This window comes from Oncorhynchus mykiss, chromosome 12, assembly GCF_057628025.1.
Source record: "Oncorhynchus mykiss isolate SJ-2025 chromosome 12, ASM5762802v1, whole genome shotgun sequence".
NCBI lineage: Eukaryota > Metazoa > Chordata > Actinopteri > Salmoniformes > Salmonidae > Oncorhynchus > Oncorhynchus mykiss.
Window position 1 is genome coordinate 74,546,129 of NC_143033.1, and position 23,396 is coordinate 74,569,524.

General features: G+C 44.4%; 2 protein-coding genes across 3 annotated transcripts in view; one reads left to right on the forward strand and one right to left on the reverse strand.

Annotated features, from left to right (window-relative positions):
• Positions 1–3,031, forward strand: part of LOC110538213 (unconventional myosin-X) — a 58,354-nt gene extending 55,323 nt beyond the window's left edge. For both annotated transcript variants that reach the window (XM_036938269.2, XM_036938268.2), the window contains exon 13: positions 489–3,031. In XM_036938269.2, the coding sequence (XP_036794164.2) occupies positions 489–662 (174 nt within the window). In that variant the 3' untranslated portion in view covers positions 663–3,031. The remainder of the gene's footprint in view (positions 1–488) is intronic.
• Positions 3,032–3,565: 534 nt separating this feature from the next.
• LOC110538214 (tubulin gamma-1 chain) lies at positions 3,566–23,356 on the reverse strand. The gene is made up of 11 exons (XM_090193284.1): positions 22,594–23,356; positions 22,326–22,438; positions 15,832–15,999; positions 15,566–15,634; positions 13,077–13,156; positions 12,642–12,768; positions 11,576–11,662; positions 9,792–9,941; positions 7,918–8,070; positions 6,173–6,334; positions 3,566–4,751 (listed from the first exon to the last, which is right to left on the reverse strand). Exons 1-11 carry the CDS (start codon positions 22,640–22,642, stop codon positions 4,554–4,556), a joined length of 1,356 nt encoding a protein of 451 aa, XP_090049410.1. The 5' UTR covers positions 22,643–23,356; the 3' UTR covers positions 3,566–4,553.
• Between the last annotated feature and the right edge of the window lie 40 nt (positions 23,357–23,396).

Genomic DNA, 23,396 nt, shown 5'->3' on the forward strand with positions numbered 1-23,396 from the left:
AGGACTTGGTGGCCAACACAACAACATACGATCATGAGCTAATGCAATATTTTGCTGTGACCTTAAGGACAGATATAAAACCCAGCTGAAACACAGACATAATATGTTGAAATGCAATACCCATCTGCCTTTGTTGTTGTTAGGGTTGTGTCTTACTGAAGTTCAGTCCAGTGGTGTGAGTGCTGGTGCTGCTGCAGAATGTGCCAAGGCACATCACGCTCTGACCATCCCTGGAGGATTGTGTCTGTTCCAGCAGCAGCTGGATGACATCATCTCTCCCCTCCCTCCCGTGATGGTGCCAGACACAGACATTGAGAAAGCCACTCCTCACACTGTCACCAGTCTGATTCTCTGTTCTCTCTCTCTCTCTCTCTCTCCCCTTCTGTTCTCTCTCACTTTTTCGTTCTTTCTCTGTTCTCTCTCTCTTCCCCCCTGCCTCTGTTCTCTCTCTCTCTCTCTCTCTCTCTCTCTCGCTCTCTCTCTCACAGCTGACTGAGATCATGCAGCTGATGAATGCCTATTTCAGTGCCATCCGTCGCCAGCGTGGGAGGGGCGACGACGTGGTGAGCATCACAGAGGGCACTGCCATCGAGGTGGGCTTCCACCACCTCCCCCCGACACCCACCCCCACCCTGCTGGAGCTGCCCTCGCACCCCGTGTGAAGAGCGCCCCTTCCCCCTGTCCTCAGCTCACACGCAGCCTCCTCGGAGCCCAGCCCCAGCCTAGCGGACCCTGCGCCTGCTTCCTCCACCTCCTCCACTGGGAACAGCACCACAGCCAAAACAAAGAGAGGGCTGTTTTTACTCCTCATCCGTGACAATAAACCTTGCTGAGAGTTCCAACTGAAGGAGCGAGAAGGGGAGGAGCCTGTTTTGTAAGTGAGGCTAGAAACCCACAGAAACCAATGTGGGTGCTGATGAGGTGTCACCACCTCCCCCATCCTGCCACACAACCTCTGTTCTCACATGGGAGATCCGGCACCCCGACAACGTGAGGCACGGGACCCGAAGCTGTGGCTCCTTATCTCCTAGAACTCACAAGGCCATACTTCAGGGAGACACACTGTTGCCTAGACACAAGAGTTCATCTACAGTTCCCCAACCAGTTACACCGCTCACCTAGAGACACGGAGCAGAGCAGAGAACAAACTGCTTGAGGGAGCGCTGTGAACGTGCCTCTGCTATGTTGTTCTACATGTCGTGCTCTGCCTTTCCTAGAAGATTATCGCCCTTTCCTAGAATATCCCTCATGCAATAGAAAGGGGGGGGGTGGAATCAGACTGACTGACTCACACCCACACTTTCACCTCCTCTCTCTCTCTCTCTCTCTCGCACACACACACTCTGAAAGGGTCTGTTTTCATAAAGACCCCAGCCAGGCTTGCGTTACCTAGAACTGTCGATGTAGCAAGCCATGTGAACTGGAACTTGAACCAGATGATGGAGCTCAGTAAGTCACTCTGGCTGTCATGGACAGAACTGCTCCTGCTGGTACTGTCTGCTGGGTGGGAGAGACTACTGGATGGGACACTTTGATTGGACGAGACTACTGGATGGGACACTTTGATTGGACGAGATGTTATAAAGGACCCAGCCTAATGCTGTGTAACAGAAACTATAGGATCTTGGGCTATGACTTGTCTGTTGGTTCTACCAAACACTCTGACCCCCCCCCTTGTCAACTTGCTGCTTGCCAGAGCTATCACCCCAACATGAAACTATGGCTAACACTTGATAGGAGCATTTTAAATGTCTTGTCTGTTCATTTTTAATAGTTAAGTGATCCAATTTTGATCTTATATCTAGGCCTATAGCTACAATTTAAGGGTGGAACTGTTATTTCCTAGTCTCTGTTTCAGTGGGGAACATATTCGGGGTGGATGGAAATTAGATAGCTGTTTTAAGTCCGCACTCTGAAGAATTGATGTACTAACCTAACCCCCAGCCAGTAACATGGACCATCACAACCACAATGCAGACCCCTGTCTTTTCTCTGCTGTGCCGACACACAGAACCAATGCTGTCCTGACTATTGATGCGTTCTTAGTATTATTTATGTACACACTTTGTGACACATTGTTTGGTGTAGTCTTTTTATTTCATCCATTTTGTATGTCTTAAATGAGGACCTAGCTGTTTTTGTGTTTTTTGTTTTTTTTAGTATGGCTTTGAAATGATCCCATTAACGTCTCATCTCGATCCATTAGGTCGCTGTACTGATCAGCCATGTGATTGAAATTTAAAGGCAACGTTCCCGCATTAGCGGAGACTGCATTCACGGTAAACGCTGCATGAGTCTACTCAATTGGAAATGACTTTTCTATCGTACCATCTGTAGCGCTTCAGCGACAGATTGAATAAAGCCCTAAGCTACCTTATTGCCACAAACCCACAGCACATTGCCCTTCTGTGTTCACTACTTGGCTAGTAGACTTTGTCCAAGTTCATTAAAGTAACCAAAAAGTTGTGTTTTGAGCATGGACCAAAGACAAGATCTGCTGTAAGCTTTCTCCAGAGAATATACCCAGACGTTAGATAGTTGCACCTCAAATGTTACACCCCAACGTCATCTAGACCCATATAAGTTTTAGTTATGTTGTAATGCAGAAGTCTATTAGGAACCCTGGCTGTGGTGAGCTTTCATTTTCCCTAACCCGCCTGCCCCTCATACCTGGCAGCCAGACTTGGAGGTCTTCCTCAGGTGGAAGGACCCACCATGGCACAGCCAGCCCTGCCTCCTGCCCATATGATATGCAGGCAGTCACTGTCCAGTCAAGCCGTCGCTTTTTATACTGCAGCTGCAGGCAGCTACGCTCACAGAGATCCCTCCCTCTGTGTAACTATGAAAAGGAAGACAGAGTCCAACCTAAAGCTGGCTTTGTTTAAAGCTCGTTTGTACACCGCATGGTACCTTCTGTATGTAATGTGTGTATAGTCAATTGCACTATTGTTTTGTTTTTTTTAACTAACTTGGATGTGCAATAAGTAAACTATAAAGACTATGTAATTAATTAAAAAGCAGCACCATTGTACCATACTGTTTGTTATTGTTTTAAGGCTCAGTATCCCTGAAAAACAAAGCCACTCTCATTGATGCCCTAGTTTACAGTCCATAGTTAGGTTCTCAACCGGAGCTGCCTGGCAGAGGGGATGGATTTTGGTGCCAGCAACCAGACAGGTTTCTAAAATCTCTCCTTCTGAATAGTCAGCATCTTAGGTTGACACAATGGACTTGACCTGCTTGACCGAGCGGGCATCGCTGAGTGAGCCTGCATTTCTTTCTGGTAATGAGGCCTGAAGTAGCGTAGTATAATTTGATTGGGGGGGGGGGGGGGGGGGGTATTAGTACACAGACACTCCAGGTGAGTTGTAAAGCTTTGTCTAGCATTATTTTGTGGACCCTTGAAAAGTTTAGTATTCTGAAAATGCCCACTTCAAAGACTAACTTCTAAGGACTGCATGTCAGTGATTGTACTTCATGATGCAGTAATGAACAAATATATCCTAAAAGTATTACAATTATTTATAATGAACAGCAGTATACAACTCACACTTAAATCCACCAATGGCAATGAAGAATATTCTCATAGAATTTTTATTTTAAATAATTTTACAACAAAGCTCAACATGAAAAGTATATACATTTGGATGGCTACAAAAAAAAGGAAAACTGTAGATGCGATGCGATTTAACAAGCTTCTTGATGCACAGAGAGTAAGAGAAAGTATGGATTTACACTCCGGCACCAGAGTAGAGAAGTAGGCTGTCCTCTGCAATAACAATGTAATAGATACAATTTTATAACAATGACCATTGCCATACTTACGAAACAGATGTTTTGGTTAAGTACATACTGGACAGCAGCAACTGATCTCAGGCCTATGATTATCATGGGCTCTGGTGTCATAACACAAACTTCTCAGAAATGTACGAAGACAAAGTCACACCAGGCATGTTATTCTGTCCCCAGGACGTTGGAGTGTTTCTCCGGCTGGTATGTTAGTCGGTGTGACTGAAAAAGGAACAGCACAAAAAGCAGAGTAGTACTATACAGTATAAAAATAGTGCCAAACGAGGCTACGAGTTCTGCTGATGGCAACAAGAACAGGAAGAGAGGAGAGAGAAAGAGTGACGTAAAATTCCAAATCAACCTCTAACCCCAACCCACTGGGCACAATATCATACATTCCACCTGTCAGAGAACAAGATGGAGCTGATACCCATTTGATCCTTTCAGATCTACTATCCATGAAGTGTCTAGTGGTAGGGGTCGTTTTGGAATCCTGCATGAGAGACAGAGAAGACTAGTCATTCACTACTATTCATAACCATCAGTGGGGATTGGATACAGGCACACAGATTGAAGCGCTGGTTTAACTCCCAAACAGAGCTTAAGGACAGAAGAGGGAAGAAAAGCAGTAGGGATGAACTTTAACACTTTTCTCCATAGGGATGGCACAGGAGGCAACTAGCTCAGCCCTATCTTTCCCTGGTTGGGCTGTAGAGGTGGACCAGACCCATGTCATGTGACAGGGGTGTATATCCCATCTGTCCTCACTGCTCCTGAGTTCCCCAGGAGATGTAGTCGGGCCGTGTGGCAGCACTGTACTCGTCGATGAGCTGCTGCACCACCTCGCGGGAGTTGTCCAGCTCGTCAAAGTTTTCCTTGAAGATGTCCTCCTTGCGGAACTGCTCCAGGAAGGCCTCGCGCTTTCGCAGTTTGTCGTACTGCTTGCAAGTCCGCTCGAACAGCTGCAACGGAGGAAGAGAAGAGAAAGGGCATCCAGTGAACTTGTAGCAGTGAATACATTACATAATTACATTTCCTATACCTCGTATTAGTCACTTTCTGCCCATTCCCTCAGTCACTGACTGTGGGTTTGAGGATACAAAAAATTACTCTTGACATTTATTACCAACCCATGAAGTGTTTTGCCATCGAAATGTTAGCTAAGGATTATAGTTTTGTCACCTTTTAAAATATTTTTGCACAAGGTAACCTACTCCCAAGTAGCCAACCTACTCCCAAGTAGCCAACCTACTCCCAAGTAGCCAACCTACTCCCAAGTAGCCAACCTACTCCCAAGTAGCCAACCTACTCCCAAGTGGCCAACCTACTCCCAAGTGGCCAACCTACTCCCAAGTAGCCAACCTACTCCCAAGTAGCCAACCTACTCCCAAGTGGCCAACCTACTCCCAAGTAGCCAACCTACTCCCAAGTAGCCAACCTACTCCCAAGTAGCCACCCTACTCCAAGTAGCCACCCTACTCCAAGTAGCCACCCTACTCCAAGTAGCCACCCTACTCCAAGTAGCCAACCTACTCCCAAGTAGCCAACCTACTCCCAAGTAGCCAACCTACTCCCAAGTAGCCAACCTACTCCCAAGTGGCCAACCTACTCCCAAGTGGCCAACCTACTCCCAAGTGGCCAACCTACTCCCAAGTGGCCAACCTACTCCCAAGTGGCCAACCTACTCCCAAGTGGCCAACCTACTCCCAAGTGGCCAACCTACTCCCAAGTGGCCAACCTACTCCCAAGTGGCCAACCTACTCCCAAGTGGCCAACCTACTCCCAAGTGGCCAACCTACTCCCAAGTGGCCAACCTACTCCCAAGTGGCCAACCTACTCCCAAGTGGCCAACCTACTCCCAAGTAGCCAACCTACTCCCAAGTAGCCAACCTACTCCCAAGTGGCCAACCTACTCCCAAGTAGCCAACCTACTCCAAGTAGCCAACCTACTCCCAAGTAGCCAACCTACTCCCAAGTGGCCAACCTACTCCCAAGTGGCCAACCTACTCCCAAGTGGCCAACCTACTCCCAAGTGGCCAACCTACTCCCAAGTAGCCAACCTACTCCCAAGTAGCCAACCTACTCCCAAGTAGCCAACCTACTCCCAAGTGGCCAACCTACTCCCAAGTAGCCAACCTACTCCCAAGTAGCCAACCTACTCCCAAGTGGCCAACCTACTCCCAAGTAGCCAACCTACTCCCAAGTAGCCAACCTACTCCCAAGTGGCCAACCTACTCCCAAGTGGCCACCCTACTCCCAAGTGGCCAACCTACTCCCAAGTGGCCAACCTACTCCCAAGTGGCCAACCTACTCCCAAGTGGCCAACCTACTCCCAAGTGGCCAACCTTTAGAACCTGTAATGAGAATGAGGGGCGGAACTTACACAGGAGATGCTGGTGTGATTGGCCATCATCAGGCCGCTGACGCGGTGGGCGGAAGGTAGGTACGGGGACTTCCTGGACAAAGCCACCTGGATGCTGGCTGGACCCCAGGGGATGAAACTGGCCAGCTTACGCTCCCGGATTCTCTGCAGGCTCTTGTGGACCTGCACTCACCCAAACAGGATTGTATCAACTTATGGAAAGTATTGATATTGCTAAAACATTTGGACCAATATGTTTAACACACAGCACCACAAGGCCATTACAATATCCACTTGGTCTTCAGCCATCTCCTTCTTAACATCCAGAATAAGCAGAGGAGTCAGCTCATGAACTAATACAGAACTTTATTTTTTAATGTCCATAGTTAAGGACTTCTCTTTGATAACACACATATACAGTGCCTTGCGAAAGTATTCGGCCCCCTTGAACTTTGCGACCTTTTGCCACATTTCAGGCTTCAAACATAAATATATAAAACTGTATTTTTTTGTGAAGAATCAACAACAAGTGGGACACAATCATGAAGTGGAACGACATTTATTGGATATTTCAAACTTTTTTAACAAATCAAAAACTGAAAAATTGGGCGTGCAAAATTATTCAGCCCCTTTACTTTCAGTGCAGCAAACTCTCTCCAGAAGTTCAGTGAGGATTCAGCCAAGACGCCCATGATCACTCTGGATGAACTGCAGAGATCTACAGCTGAGGTGGGAGACTCTGTCCATAGGACAACAATCAGTCGTATATTGCACAAATCTGGCCTTTATGGAAGAGTGGCAAGAAGAAAGCCATTTCTTAAAGATATGCATAAAAAGTGTTGTTGAAAGTTTGACACAAGCCACCTGGGAGACACACCAAACATGTGGAAGAAGGTGCTCTGGTCAGATGAAACCAAAATTTAACTTTTTGGCAACAATGCAAAACGTTATGTTTGGCGTAAAAGCAACACAGCTGAACACACCATCCCACTGTCAAACATGGTGGTGGCAGCATCATGGTTTGGGCCTGCTTTTCTTCAACAGGGACAGGGAAGATGGTTCAAATTGATGGGAAGATGGATGGAGCCAAATACAGGACCATTCTGGAAGAAAACCTGATGGAGTCTGCAAAAGACCTGAGACTGGGACGGAGATTTGTCTTCCAACAATGATCCAAAACATAAAGCAAAATCTACAATGGAATGGTTCAAAAATAAACATATCCAGGTGTTAGAATGGCCAAGTCAAAGTCCAGACCTGAATCCAATCGAGAATCTGTGGAAAGAACTGAAAACTGCTGTTCACAAATGCTCTCCATCCAACCTCACTGAGCTCGAGCTGTTTTGCAAGGAGAAATGGGAATAAATTTCAGTCTCTCGATGTGCAAAACTGATAGAGACATACCCCAAGCGACTTACAGCTGTAATCGCAGCAAAATGTGGCGCTACAAAGTATTAACTTAAGGGGGCTGAATAATTTTGCACGCCCAATTTTTCAGTTTTTGATTTGTTAAAAAAGTTTGAAATATCCAATAAATGTCGTTCCACTTCATGATTGTGTCCCACTTGTTGTTGATTCTTCACAAAAAAATACAGTTTTATATCTTTATGTTTGAAGCCTGAAATGTGGCAAAAGGTCGCAAAGTTCAAGAGGGCCGAATACTTTCGCAAGGCACTGTATATATATGCATGTATGTATTATTTTTTTTAAATTAAAAAACACTGAGCTAGCACACATTCTCATTCAAAATATACACACGCACACACCTGGGTGGGGTCCACCTCTCCCTGGATGATGTTGAGGATGGCAATGTAGCAGTGGTTGGTCTGTCTGTCCCTGCCCGTGGACACCATGACATTCTTGGGCTGCAGCAGCCTCCGCATCACATCCAGCACGGTGGTCTTCCTCACACTGGCCACCTGGGAGAGGAACAAAGGAGAGGGCATGTATAAACACGCGTAATCATATATGACAGGAACACTTTGTTCACCAAAATGTTTTCAAAAGAAGATGAATCGGCAGATACTTGGATAACTCAGTCAAGATCGGTGTTTTCAAGAACAGAGATTAAAACTAAACTAGTACAATTGGTGGGACTGGCTTTAACTCTTTAAAACGTATTTTTGTGGTAGGGGTAGTAGTTTAAAAAAGGTTAACTTGACTATTTAAAGCAAAGCAGTTACATATAGTCAAAGTTAAATGCAGTAAAATAATGGGTCTGATTACTTTGATATAGTTGACATGGTAGTCTATTACTTGGGATTGTAGGGCAGTTCGATCACAAAAATGTCTAAACTACAGTTGTTGAGTGTGAAACTAAAAAGAAACAGACAAGACAAAATGGTTCTGTCAGAATATGGGAACAAACAGCAGGCGCATGTGGACAACACTCTTTTAGGAAAGCAAAGCAACCGGGTTTCAGATAAATAGATGTACAATTTACTTTTGTAAAACATTCAGTGAAAATTAAGTTGGATTTTAGTTGAATGATGATGTAACGATTAGAAAGTTCTAGGCTATTACTTGGGGAAAGAAATATGATGGTGCATCTAGAGACGACAGCTCTTTAAAAGTAGTTTGATGGTAGTTGAACTACGTACAACAGGTTTGTATCTAGACCTACTAATAGCTAGCTGTAGTTCTAATAACCAACTCTTTAGGCTAACAGTGAAATCGGAAAAGTACATTTCCTGAAGAAAATGTGGTGTGTTTGCTAGCTTGTTTTGGAGTATGTATGGTTTTGAAATACGTTATAGTAGTGGTAGTGTCCACAGTAGTAATGTTGGGGACAGGTTATAGTTAAACAAGTAGCTAAATGATAAGTTAGGATACCCTGAACATGTGAAAGTTGGTTTGGTGTCTCTAGCTTGAATGGTTCAATAGTTACTGTTCAAATCACATCAAATTGCATTTGTCATATGCGCCGAATACAACAGTGAAATGCTTACTTACAAGCGTTTAACCAACAATGGAGTTAAAGAAAAATACTTTTTTTTGTGTAAGAAATAAAACAAATAATTAAAGAGCAGCAGTAAAATAACAATAGCGAGGCTATATACAGGGGGTACCGGTATAGAGTCAATGTGCTGTGGCACCGGTTAGTCGAGGTAATATGTACATGTAGAGTTATTAAAGTGGCTATGTATAGATAATAACAGAGTAGCAGTAGCATAAAAGAGGGGGGTGGGGGGGCAATGCAAATAGTCTGGGTAGCCATTTGATTAGATGTTCAGGAGTCTTATGGCTTGGGGGTAGAAGCTGTTTAGAAGCCTCTTGGACCTAGACTTGGCGCACCGGTACCACTTGCCGTGTGGTAGCAGAGAGAACAGTCTACAACTAGGGTGGCTGGAGTCTGACTGTTTTTAGGGCGTTCCTCTGACAGGAGTAGCATGCAGAAGAATAATAATAAAAAATACGTTTGACAAAGACTTCAGTGTAAAAAAAAACTGGTAACTCAGGAAAAAGAATGAGCGCCAACTTTGAACGGTCACCCACCTCGCAATTCCAAGTCAGAAACTCTGGCATCTTTAAAGAGCTTCAACTTTCTGACCTGAAGATCACTGACTTCAGGATTTTTTCAGAGTTCCCAGCTGTCTTGAAAGCGCCAAGACGTACTACGCGGTCACTGAGAACTACTTACCGATTGGTCAGTGGTGAGCGGTGTGTAGCCAGTCATCAGGAAGTGAAGGCGGGGCGTGGGGATGAGAGAGGCGATCAGACCAATCAGGTCGTTGTTCATGTATCCAGGGTAACGCAGGGTGGTTGTGCTGGCTGACATGATGGTGGAAACCTGTGGAGAGAAAGAACCTTTAGTCGTCATAATTACTCGTTGCTGTTTTTATTTCCGTAATCTTGTCAATCACCAGGAGTGGTCATAAGAAATGCAGCCTATATGACAGGGATCATCACCTAGATTCAGCCGTGGGACAATTTTTTCATGAGTGGATGGTAAGGGAGACGGAAAATAATTACAAATCATTTGTAGACTGCATATTGACTGCAAGAAGCCCAAATAGATATAATATTTGACTAAAATATAATAGTTTCAAACCTTATTTACATTTGTATACAAGCACATATATAGTATGTCTCTATTATGCGTGAGAATACTTTGGAACAGATTTCCAAAATTAATATCACTTGGGGCTGATTTGCTAGTGTTTTTACAGTATTTAATGTTTAAAAAGAAGACAAGCTATATGAGATTGTATGGTTAGAAGGTTAGCCTAGAGAGGGGTATATAGGGCTGTCACAATTACTGTATGAACAACGGTTATGGATGAAGACTGTCATGAAAATAAATAACCGGCATAACCGTTTAAATATTATTTGGGGGTGGAATGAACAGCTGACTGAAGACAGAATTGCCAGGCAATCGTGAGATTGAGTCTGTTTCTGCAGTAACATGGAATCTTAACAACGTGATGAAACTGCTATTCCTTGCTGAAACAAGCAAGGAGTTGCCTAGACAGGGTCCCCCTCCCTGCAGCGGCACACATAGAAATATAATGAATCAAACAGACTTGGCACCTCTGACCCTGGCAATTTGACTGGTAAACTCATGGGTACACTCGCAACGGCTGCCTGGTATTGTGATACAATCATTTCCATGTTCCTTCAAATGATTTCAACTGATGTGGCTCATACAATGGAATGTATGTTTTGTAACGTCAGTTGGGTTGAATCAACAAATCACAGCCCATTTTGACAGGTACACTTCCTGCTTTTAATTCCTTCTTTTACTTCCTCCTTTGTTCCTATGGGTACACTCGCAATAGCCGCCAGTCCACCCATTATGCCACCATTGACTTGAATGGGGACGATCGTTCTATTTCTTTGGCAGCACATGCAGTCAGGACCACAGAGGAACATTTTTTTTTATTTTTTATAAAACATTTGACCAGTTATTATGGTGCCCCCCGCGTTAATTTGTGTGGCCAATTAGTCATCAAAATCCCATGACCGCCACAGCCCTAGGGATATAACAAACCACATATTTGACCACAAGTTGTTTTTTTGACAACCACTGGGTGTTCATTCAACAATAATTGCTAGGGAGTGTGAGATCCAGTTTGACAGTTAAAGTGTGAGGAGCAACGAGTCTAACTAGTTTGTTCAAACCTCAGGACATTCTGGCTAACAGTGTGAGGTTTACTTCACCCATACACTCTCTCTGTACTTGCCTAATAATTTCTGGGTCACGGTCAGTAGGCTATAAACAGTAGCCTGGTCCCAGTTCAGTTTGTGCCGTATTACCGACTTGGCAAGACAGCACAAACAGATCTGGGACCAGGCTATCAAGAGGCCTCTGTATAGAAACACTTTCTCCTCTCAAGAGTCTGGTGATCTAGAACCTGGATATTGAGAACACCATTAGGGAAGGAGGTGGAGCTTGTACCTGAGTGGCAGGTGTCAATCACTCACCAGCTGGTTGATCTGGGAGAAGGAGGGGTTCTGGATGTGCAGCCTGTCGGTGGCGATGCGGTTCAGAGCAGTGTTGTCCAGTACCACCTGACACACACAAGTCAAAAAGAGAAACAGAATGAGAGGGATGTGTAGACGGGAGGTCAGAAGATTGACATATCCACAGAAAGACAGCAAAGGGGAGGTTTGACCTTAGAATTAGGGGAAAGAGATGCAAGAGAGAGATGCTGTGTGGTAGAGACTAGTTAACAGTGGGCTTTGATCCAATCCTCCCGTCAGTCTTGATGGGTAAAGCAGAGTAGACAGTGTGCTGCTGTGTGAAGACTGAAGCATTGAGGCACACACTGTGCGTCACTAACAGGGGAACAAATTCTTCTCCACGTAGATTCTATTAGCTGTAGGGGCTAACCCAATAAGCCTGTGTAGAGGCCTTTACGTAAACTCCTGCAGGAGTAAGTAGATATTGGAGAGGAGAAACATTAGGCCGTCAGAGCATCTCGGGAACTAATACAATCATCAATCCCAGGCAGCAAAGATGTAATCATCCAGAGATGTAAATGTCCACCAACACTGCCTCATTACCAGTCACACACCAGCAGCCAGGGGCAGCGATGGTCATAAAAAATGATTCATGATATACAGGCACTGTGGCTCCTAGTTCAACTTCCTCCCTCTCTCGAAGACTTGGCCGTGGAGATTGCCTGAGGCAGAGTGACAGTTATGGCTTTTGACACCACACGGAGCATGTTGAGAGTGGGGGGGGGGGGGGGGGGGGATAAGGCTTGTCCGTCCCCATCCTGTGGTGTTTAGGGGGATGAAGAAACAGAACAACAAGACAGTGTGGAACTGGAACCTGTTTTTTTTTTATAAATTTTTTTTAAATCACATTTTAAACAGCACAAGGGGACGTTCTCGAAAAAAATACCATTCAACATCAGAGTTTATGTGCATGGATTTGATTCCAGGAAAGAACCTTTTGTCTATTCCCCCAACGGTAGCCAGCTGAAGGCAAAAAGCACAGATGAGAGAGGGTGTGTGTGTGTGTGTGTGTGTATTTCTTGCTCACCACACAGTCTGCGTTCTGGGTGAGCCTCTTGAGTGTGAGCAGTGAGTTGTAGGGCTGCACCACCACGTCGCTCATCTCATCCTGGTTAGGAAACACAGAGTAGGTCTGCACCAGCTTCTTAGGGTACCTGGCCAACACACACAGGAAGAAAATAGAAAAGTAGCACACACCAGATCACAGAAAAACATCCAACAGTGGAAAACTAAAAGGTGCCCCCAGGGAGAGAATATTATCTCTCCAATGGAGGCTGGGACAATTATGGTTACAATTAGGAGAGTGTTTCTACTCCATAAATTATAAACCTACTAACTTTACAGCAGTCAAACAGAAGGAGAGACCACCTCATCTCGATGTGGAAATTCAGCCTCCCTGTGTGTGTGTGTGTGTGTGTGTGTGTGTGTGTGTGTGTGTGTGTGTGTGTGTGTGTGTGTAGACCTGTCATTGAGCCTCTCCAGCAGGTAGGATCCCAGCCCGGACCCAGTTCCCCCAGCGATGGAGTGACAAAGGACAAAACCCTGCAACAGAGAAACAGAACCATCTTAATTCTTTAATTCCACTGCTCTGGGTGAAAGATTAAAAACGTCTCCAATGTTTGGGCCTATCCAGACAAATGAGTAATTTCCTCTGGCTCAGTGCGTCACTACCCCTCACATATTTCCTGACAGCTGATACCCATACGCTTCAATTGATGTGGGTTTCATCTCGTTGTGATGGTCACACAGGGATTTAAAACTCCCGACATGAAAATACAATACAAAAGCATTTTGTAGAATTGAAACCACTTTCTCTTGGTAGAAACAAACCACTTTCTCTTGGTAGAAACAAACCACTTTCTCTTGGTAGAAACAAACCACTTTCTCTTGGTAGAAACAAACCACTTTCTCTTGGGCACAGGCGAACTAAATCAGTTAGTGCCCACTGCTGATGAAGGTGTAATGGAGTCGGCAGTCATTTGAGTGGCGTCTGTGCGTTGCTCAGAGGACGCAGGGCAGAATATTATCTGTCTAGTTCTATAGAACTAGACGATCTGTCTAGTTCAATAATAACCATGTTGTTAGTAATGTTGTACTATTACTCAATATTATCAAATCTATTTTACAGTTATAAGGAAAGTAAAATCCTAGTTAGTCGATTTATAATTTGATTTATAATTTGATACTTTGATTAATATGATTACTATGATTACTTTGATTACTATTACTATTGGTTACTATATTTATAAAGCATGTCAGTCATTTCGAGCCCGATTCATCAACTTTTGTTGAATAGGAACTCCATCACATACACCAAGTGTCCAAAACATGAAGAACACCTGCTCTTTCCATAACATAGACTGACCAGGTGAAAGCTATGATCCATTATTGATGTCACTTGTTAAATCCACTTCAATCAGTGTGGATGAAGGGGAGGAGACAGGTTAAAGAAGGATTTTTAAGCCTTAAGACATAGATTGTGTATGTGCCATTCAGAGGGTGAATGGGAAAGACAAAACATGTAAGTGCCTTTGAAAAGGGTATTTTATTTTATTTTACCTTTATTTAACTAGGCAAGTCAGTTAAGAACAAATTCTTATTTTCAATGACGGCCTAGGAACAGTGGGTTAACTGCCTGTTCAGGGGCAGAACGACAGATTTGTACCTTGTCAGCTCGGGGGTTTGAACTTGCAACCTTCCGGTTACTAGTCCAACACTCTAACCACTAGGCTACCCTGCCGCCCCAATGGTTTTAGGTGCCAGGCACCCTGGCTTGTGTCAAGAACACTGCTGGGTTTTCACGCTCAACAGTTTCCCGTGTAGATCAAGAATGGTCCAGCACCCAAAGGACATCCAGCATCCCTGTGGAACGCTTCCAATATCTTGTAGAGTCCATGCCCTGACGAATCGAAGCTGTTCTGAGGGCAACTCAATATTAGGAAGGTTCCTAATGTTTGGTATACTCAGGGTATATTTCATATTTTCATCATATTTTTACTATGTACTTGAGCTTGTTACCTCAAAAGTGACTACACTTCAGAAACATATAACTATTTATACCAGAAAGCTGAGATTTTCTTTCTTGGAATATGCAGCATTACTTGTTGTTTATGGCCCTCTCATGATAAATAATTACTTTTGAGTATGTCTATTTAGGCAGAAATCTACATTTTAGATTACATCTATCAGGTTAAGTAGTAGTATTTATTGTACTGTGCCAGTATATACGACCTGTGTTTATGCCTCCCACTCTCCACCCAGCCTGGAGATGGGAGGGCAGGCCAAGCCCACAAATAGGCTCTCTCCTTCACCTAGACAGCCATGTAATACCTGCCTTCTACTCCAGTCCAGCTATTACCACCCAACACGGCATGCCACGCCCTATCTCTCTCTCACACACACACACCCCCTCAAATGCATGTCCACACACACTAAATAATAATGTTGGGTCATAAAGAGTAGGGGCAGCAGAAATTACACAGACTTATGGGGAAAGTCATGTTGTTTTAAGGGAGGCAACCTTACAGCTTGCAGTTCAGGAATGTTTTTTTTTTTTAAAAGCTTGAAATAACAGAGCATTTACTAGTTTTAAGATGACATGTGTGGGCTCCCATTTTATGTGTACTCTCTATTAAGGTTAGCCATTATAAGTCGCCAAAGAAAGCATGCTTTCCACCACAGCACAACTGAAGGGAAAGAGAAAAAAAAGAACTGAAAAACCTATATTCCTTTCACACGTCAGTCAGTTACATATGGAGAGAATCAGGATGTGTTTCACTCTGGATAGTCCCCTCCCATTTTCAGGTTCTCCCTCCAAAGTTAACCTCACGTGAGGCAAGATATGCAGTCAGTGCAGTGTGTGTATGCTTCCAAACTCAGGCCTGCTGACTCCTTAGCATTCACCCCATACGTTCTGTGGACCAATCAGAGACTGAGAAAGAGTGGGCTTGCCTCCAAACTGTCGCTGCCGTCCGCCTCTCTGTCTATGATATCAAAGATCTCCTCATGGATTTTCTCACCCTGCAAACGACAAGACATGCATTATTCCAGATTGTTATTTGGGTGAATGTAGTTACAAAAACAGTAGAATAATAACATAGCCAAACTTCTACTAAATATGCATTATTCGCCTCAAGGCTAAAGCTTTGTTCTCTACATGGACCCTGTCCTTTAGCCTCTGGCCCAGCTACAACCAACAACATGGTCCACATAGTCACCTGTGAGAAGCCGCTGGCCCAGTTGTTCCCTGCACCTCCTCCGTGCTCCGACAGGTAGATGTTCTCTGGGTTGTACAGGTTGGCGTAGGGGGAGTTGAGGATAGAGTGGATCACTCTGGGCTCCAGATCCAACAAAACAGCACGAGGGATGTAATGTTCATCGTCTGCCTGTGGATCATATAGAGAGAGGTAAGGCTTACTCCTTACTTACTTGATGCACAGAAAGCAAAGCATACACAATAATAATTGTAGTCTGGTGACTACCTACAGGATCTGATGTCACAGGAAGGCCAAAAAGAGCATCAAGGACATCAACCACCCAAGCCACGGCCTGTTCACCCGGCTATCATCCAGAAGGCGAGGTCAGTACAGGTGCATCAAAGCTGGGACCGAGATACTGACAAACATCTATCTTAAGGCCGTCAGGCTGTTAAATAGCCATCCCTAGCCGGCTTCCACCTGATTACACAACCCTGCACCTTAGAGGCTGCTGCCCTATATACATAGACATGGAATGACTGGCCACTTTAATAATGTTTACTCATCTCATATGTATATACTTTATTCTACTGTATTTTAGTCAATGCCACTCCGACATTGCTCAATCTAATATTTATATAATTCTTAATTCCATTATTTTACCTTTGTGTTGGAGCTAGGAACACAAACATCTCGCTGCACCCGCTAAATATGTGTATGTGACCAATAAAATGTGATTTGATTGCAGAAAGATGGTGAATGCTGGCTGCCATAAATTATTAGACTGCTCCATCTAGTGGGGAATAATGGTACAGTCTGTGATGCATGTTTCATGTCTATTTAGTTTGCCATCAATACAGCAGCTGCTGCACCGCATTTTTGATTTGATTTAACTAGGCAAGTTAAGAACACATCTTTATTTACAATGAAGGCCTACCAAAAGGCATCCTGCGGGGACGAGGACTTAAAAAAAAAAGATATATAAAATAAAAACATAGGACAAAACACACATCACGACAAGAGACACGTAAAGAAAGACCTAGACAACAACAGAGCATGGCAGCAACACATGACAACAACATAGCATGGCAGCAACACATGACAACAACATAGCATGGCAGCAACACAACATGGCAGCAGCCAAACATGGTAGCAGCACAAAACATGGTACCAACATTATTGGGCACAGACAACCGCACAAAGTACAAGAAGGTAGAGACAACAATACATCATGCGAAGCAGCCACAACTGTCAGTAAGAGAGTGTCCATGATTGAGTCTTTGAATGAAGAGATAAAACTGTCCAGTTTGAGTGTTTGTTGCAGGTCGTTCCAGTCGCCATCTGCAGCGAACTGAAAAGAGGAGCAACCCAGGGATGTGTGTGCTTGGGTGTTGTATGTGAAGAATGGCAGCTGCAGTAGAATAAGCATCAACCAGTGGGTCTTGCGATAGGTATACAGAGATGACCCGTTTATAGAGGAGTATAAAGTGCAGTGATGTGTCCTATAAGGAGCATTGGTGGCAAATCTGATGGCGGAATGGTAAAGAACATCTATAAATTACATCTCTGTAATCTAGCATGGGTAGGATGGCCATCTGAATCAGGGTTAGTTTGGCAGCTGTGGTGAAAGAGGAGCGATTACGATAGAGGAAACCAAGTCTAGATTTAACCTTAGCCTGCAGCTTTGATATGTGCTGAGAGAAGGACAGTGTACCATCTAGCCTTACTGCCAAGTACTTGTATGAGGTGACTACCTCAAGCTCTAAACCCTCAGAGGTAGTAATCACACCTGTGGGGAAAGGGGCATTCTTCTTACCAAACCGCATGACCTTCGTTTTGGAGGTGTTCATAACAAGGTTACGGGCAGAGAAAGCTTTGATGTAGAGCGTTTAACACAAAATCCAGGGAGGGGCCAACTGAGACTATCATCTGCATATAAGACTATTATCTGCATATAAATGGATTAGAGAGCTTCCTTCTGCCTGAGCTATGTTGATGATGTAAATTGAAAAGAGCGTGGGGCCTAGGATTGACCTTTGGGGTACTCCCTTAATGACAGGAAGTGGCTGAGACAACAGATGTTCTGACTTTAAACACTGCATTCTTTGAGACAGGTAGTTAGCAAACCAGGACAAAGACCCCTCAGAGACACCAACACTCCTTAGCTGGCCTACAAGAATGGAATGGTCTACCATATCAAAAGCTTTGGCCAAGTCAATAAAAATAGCAGCACAACATTGCTTAGAATCAAGGGCAATGGTGACATCAGAGGGCCTTTAAGGTTGTAGTGACATCCATAACCTGAGCGGAAGCCAGATTGCATACCAGAGAGAATACTATAGACAAAATGGCGCTGGAGGAGATGGACGCCGTTTTACGGTCTCCTAACCAATTGTGATATTATGTGTTTTTTTCGCGATATTTGAAAATTATTTTGTACATATTGTTTCTGCAACCGTATCTTACGGAAGAAAAGAGCTTCTGGATATCAGGACAGCGATCACTCACCTCGGATTAGACAAAGATTTCTTCAACAACAACAACAAGCAGGACTCACACGATATTCTTCAAACACCCCACTTGGCAGACATCCCAATTATTCGCAAAAGGAAGTGACGCAGAGGACGAAGAGCCGGATGCCTCGTCCGGACCCGCAGAAGACAACTAGGAAAGCTGCCGTTACCGTCAATATTACTCGCCAACATGCAATCATTGGACAATAAACTAGACAAGGTACGATCACGAACATCCTACCAAAGGGACATCAAAAACTGTAATATCCTATGCTTCACAGAATCGTGGCTGAATGACGACATGGATATTCAGCTAGCGGGATACACGCTACACCGGCAGGATAGAACAGCACAATCCAGTAAGACGGGGGGGGGTTTGCATATTTGTAAACAACAGCTGATGCACGAAATCTAAGGAAGTATCTAGATTTTGCTCGCCTGAAGTAGAGCATATTATGATAAATTGCAGGCCACACTACTTGCCTAGAGAGTTCTCAGCTATACTTTTCGTGGCTGTCATTTACCACCACAGACAGATTCTGGCACTAAGACCGCACTCATTCAGCTGTATAAGGAAATAAGCAAACAGGATCCATTATCCCAGAAACCCTAGACCATCTCCCATTTGCATACCGCCCAAACAGATCCACAGATGATGCAATGTCTATTGCACTCCACACTGCCCTTTCCCACCTGGACAAAAGGAACACCTATGTGAGAATGCTGTTCATTGACTACAGCTCAGCGTTCAACACCATAGTACCCTTAAAGCTCATCACCAAGCTAAGGAACCTGGGACTAAACACTTCCCTCTGCAACTGGATCCTGGACTTCCTGACAGGCCGCCCCCAGGTGGTGAGGGTAGGTAGCAACACATCTGCCACACTGATCCTCAACACTGGAGCTCCCCAGGGGTGCGTGCTCAGTCCCCTCCTGTACTCCCTGTTCACCCATGACTGCATGGCCAGGCACGACTCCAACACCATCATTAAGTTTTCAGACAACACAACAGTGGTAGGCCTGATCACCGATGAGACCGCCTATAGGGAGGAGGTCAGAGACCTGGCCAGGTGGTGCCAGAATAACAACCTATCCCTCAACTTAACCAAGACTAAGGAGAGGAAAAGGAGCACCGAGCACGTCCCCATTCTCATCGACGGGGCTGTAGTGGAGCAGGTTGAGTTTCAAATTCCTTGGTGTCCACATCAACAACTAACTAGATTGGTTCAAACACACCAAGACAGTCGTGAAGAGGGCACGACAAAGCCTATTCCCCCCCAGGAAACTAAAAAGATTTGGCATGGGTCCTGAGATCCTCAAAAGGTTCTACAGCTGCAACATCGAGAGCATCCTGACCGGATGCATCACTGCCTGGTACGGCAATTGATCGGCCTCCGACCGCATGGCACTTCAGAGGGTAGTGCGTACGACCCAGTACATCACTGGGGCAAAGCTGCCTGCCATCCAGGACCTCTACACCAGGCGGTGTCAGAGGAAGGCCCTAAAAATTGTCAAAGACCCCAGCCACCCCAGTCATAGACTGTTCTCTCTACTGCCGCATGGCAAGCGGTACCGGAGTGTCAAGTCTAGGACAAAAAGGCTTCTCAATACCTTTTACCCCCAAGCCATAAGACCCCTGAACAGGTAACCAAATTGTTACCCGGACTATTTGCATTGTGCCCCCCCCCCCCCCAACACCTCTCTTACGCTGATGCTACTCTCTGTTTATCTTATATGCACAGTCACTTTAATTATACATTCATGTACATACTACCTAATTGGCCCGACCAACCAGTGCTCCCACACATTGGCTAACCGGGCTATCTGCATTGTGTCCCACCACCCGCCAACCCCTCTTTTTACGCTTCTGCTACTCTCTGTTCATCATATATGCATAGTCATTTTAACGATACCTACATGTACATACTACCTCAATAAGCCTGACTAACAGGTGTCTGTATATAGCTTTGCTACTCTTTTTTCAAATGTCTTTTTACTGTTTTATTTATTTACTTACTTACCTACACACACACACACACACACACACACACACACACACACACACACACACACACACACACACACACACACACACACACACACACAACCTTTTTTTCCCCGCACTATTGGTTAGAGCCTGTAAGTAAGTATTTCACTGTAAGGTCTACCTGTTGTATTTGGCGCACGTGGCAAATAAACTTTGATTTGATCAAGAAAACCAGTTAGTTGATTATTGACAAGTTTTTCCAACACTTTTGATAAACAGGGCAAAATAGAAATGTGCCTATAACAGTTAGGATCAGCTTGATCTCCCCCTTTAAATAAAGGACCCACCGTGGCTGCCTTCCAAGCAATGGGAACCTCCCCAGAGAGGAGAGACACGTTACAAATGTCAGATATAGGCTTGGTGAAGAAAGGGTCTTAACCATCTGACCCAGATGTGTTTTGGGGGTCAAGTTTTAGGAGCTCCTTTAGCACCTCGGACTCAGTGACCGCCTGCAGGGGGAAAAATAGGGAGGAGCATCGGGGCTAGTCACATTAGAAGTGTTTGGAAATGAGGAAATGTTCAACGGGCAAAGAGGCATGACTGAGTCAAATAGGAATCCTGACTTAATGAAGTGATTAAAGAGCTTAGCCGTGTGCTCCTTGTCAGTAACAACCACATCAACATTAAGGGACATGGGCAGCTGTGAGGAGGAGGGTTTATTCTCCTGGTCTTTAACCATTTTCCAGAAGTTATTGGGGTTAGACCCAAAAAGAGAGAACATCTGCTTAAAGTAACTCACTTTGGCCTTCCGGATAGCCCGAGTGCACTTATTTCTCATTTGCCTGAACAAGAGCCAGTCAGCCTGAGTATGAGTATGCCGAGGCTTTCGCCAAATGGAATTCTTAAGGTGGAGTAACTCTACAATATCACGGTCAAACCAAGGGCTGAACTGGTTTCTAATTCTAATTTTCTTTATAGGTGAATGTTTGTTAACAATACCACTGAAAATATCAAAAAAGAAGGTCCAAGCATCTTCGACAGAGGGGATCTAGCGGATTCTATACCAATTTACAGAGGCCAGGTCATGAAGGAAGGCTTGCTCATTAAAAGTTTTTTAGCAAGCGTCTATGAGAAATCAGGACAGGTCGTTTCACTGAGCAGCCATTACAAACACAGGCTGTAAAACAGTGATCACTAAGGTCATTACAGAAAACATCAGAATGATACCTATCAGGATTATTTGTGAGGATAACATCAAGGAGAGTAGCCTTTTCTGGGTGTTTGGAGTCATACCTTGTGAGATTGGTAATAATCTGAGAAAGATTTAGGGAGTCAGATTGCTTTAGGACTTGGTCAGGTGGTTTAAGCATGGCCCAGTTTAGGTCACCTAGCAGGACAAATTCAGACTTATAGTGTAAGAGGCCAGGAGAGAGCGTCAGGCAGGTAGGGTAAAGGCCGGTGCTGATGGAGGACGATAACACCCAGCAACAGTCAACAAAGAGCTATTTGAAAGTTTAACGCTAAAAAACAGCAAATCAAATTGTTTGGGGACAGACTTGGTGGAGACAACAGAGCACTAAAGATTGCCACTCCACCACCATTGGAAGATCTGTCTTTAAAAAAATAATTGTATTATTTTTTACCTTTATTAACTTGCCCTGTCTGTATAGTCAGTGGATAACTGTCATGTACTGTACTTTAGTTCGAAGCCAAATCTGGCAACCTGCCTAGCCCACATCAGGACCAATAGACAGAGAGGAGAGGATTCCCTCTAGTCTATCGCCCTTTCTCAGCTAATATTTTCTTGATTCCTCACATCCTTGCTCCTTGTTTCCTTCTCAAAACACATTGGAGAAAACGGTTTGAGGGGAAGGACCTTCGAACTTCTCCAATACAGTTGAGAAGAATACAACAAGGTGATAAGATGCGATGCCTAGATGCACTCTCTCCCCATGGGTCTATATCCGGGATAGGAACCTGACCCACTGATCTAGCCAGCTAATGATGTTCTGTACCTGATAGAAGAAGACATCCTTCCTGTCAGTGCCCTCTGTGGCGAACTCCTCCACAATCCCCTCCGGACTGATGCCATGCTCTGCACAGAGTTGTTTCCAAAACTCAAAACCAACTGCAATAGAGAGGAAATAATATGCATTTATTTACAACACTAAACCCATGCATGTCCAGTAGTTGTTATTTTACTACTAGCGTAGCTGTTGGTTAGCGTTAGGTATATGTGCTAGCTAGCTAATAATTTGTAGCAAGGGAAAGACTTCACCGTACTTTGGTTTCCACATTGGCCAAGTTGAAGTGTTATGATTTCTCGGGGCATATTCCTCTTTTAGTAGATCCCCTACCAGCGAAGTTTATAATCGGAGAGACTGCTGTCTAACCGACCACTGTATTAATCTTACTGACCTGACTACTGTTTCCCGCTTGGAAACAACACGAAATACCGCATAAATGGAGTCACAACGCCAAACCGCATTTGCGACAATGCGCAGGCTCACAGCCTTCTTCTTCTTCTTCTTCTTCTATAATATTACGGCGTTCCGCAAACATACGTTATAGGGGCATGCCGCTACCTACTGTACTGGATTGTGTAGTCAATCACAGTTCAGAGAATAATGAATAAAGAACCAAACATTAAGAGAAACTAAACCATCCTATCTAATCCTGTACTACTAAGAAAATTTAAAAAAGAGCCCTAATATCAAATCCTGCATGCTCACATGTTAGGGCTGCATTCAACAAATAGTAGGAGTTGAGTAAAATAGTTTGGAAAAATGGCTGTGAATAGAAATACATTAGAAGTACATTATTATTTACTACAATTAAAGAAATAATTGACTTTTTCGAAATTGTCTGGATATAATTACATATCTCTAAAATCGTAGGCTATTTCATTATGTGTGACCAGAGTGAAACATCAATGTTACTCAGACATTGTGCAGAACGCAGAGAGGGGTAGGTGTGGTGAAGTTCTCGGAGCCCGGGCTTGCACGGAAGCAGTGTTGTCAACTCCTCAGTAAGGAAAGTAGCTATTGGCTGTCCTAAAAGTCGCTAGAAGTCTCTAAATGACGCCA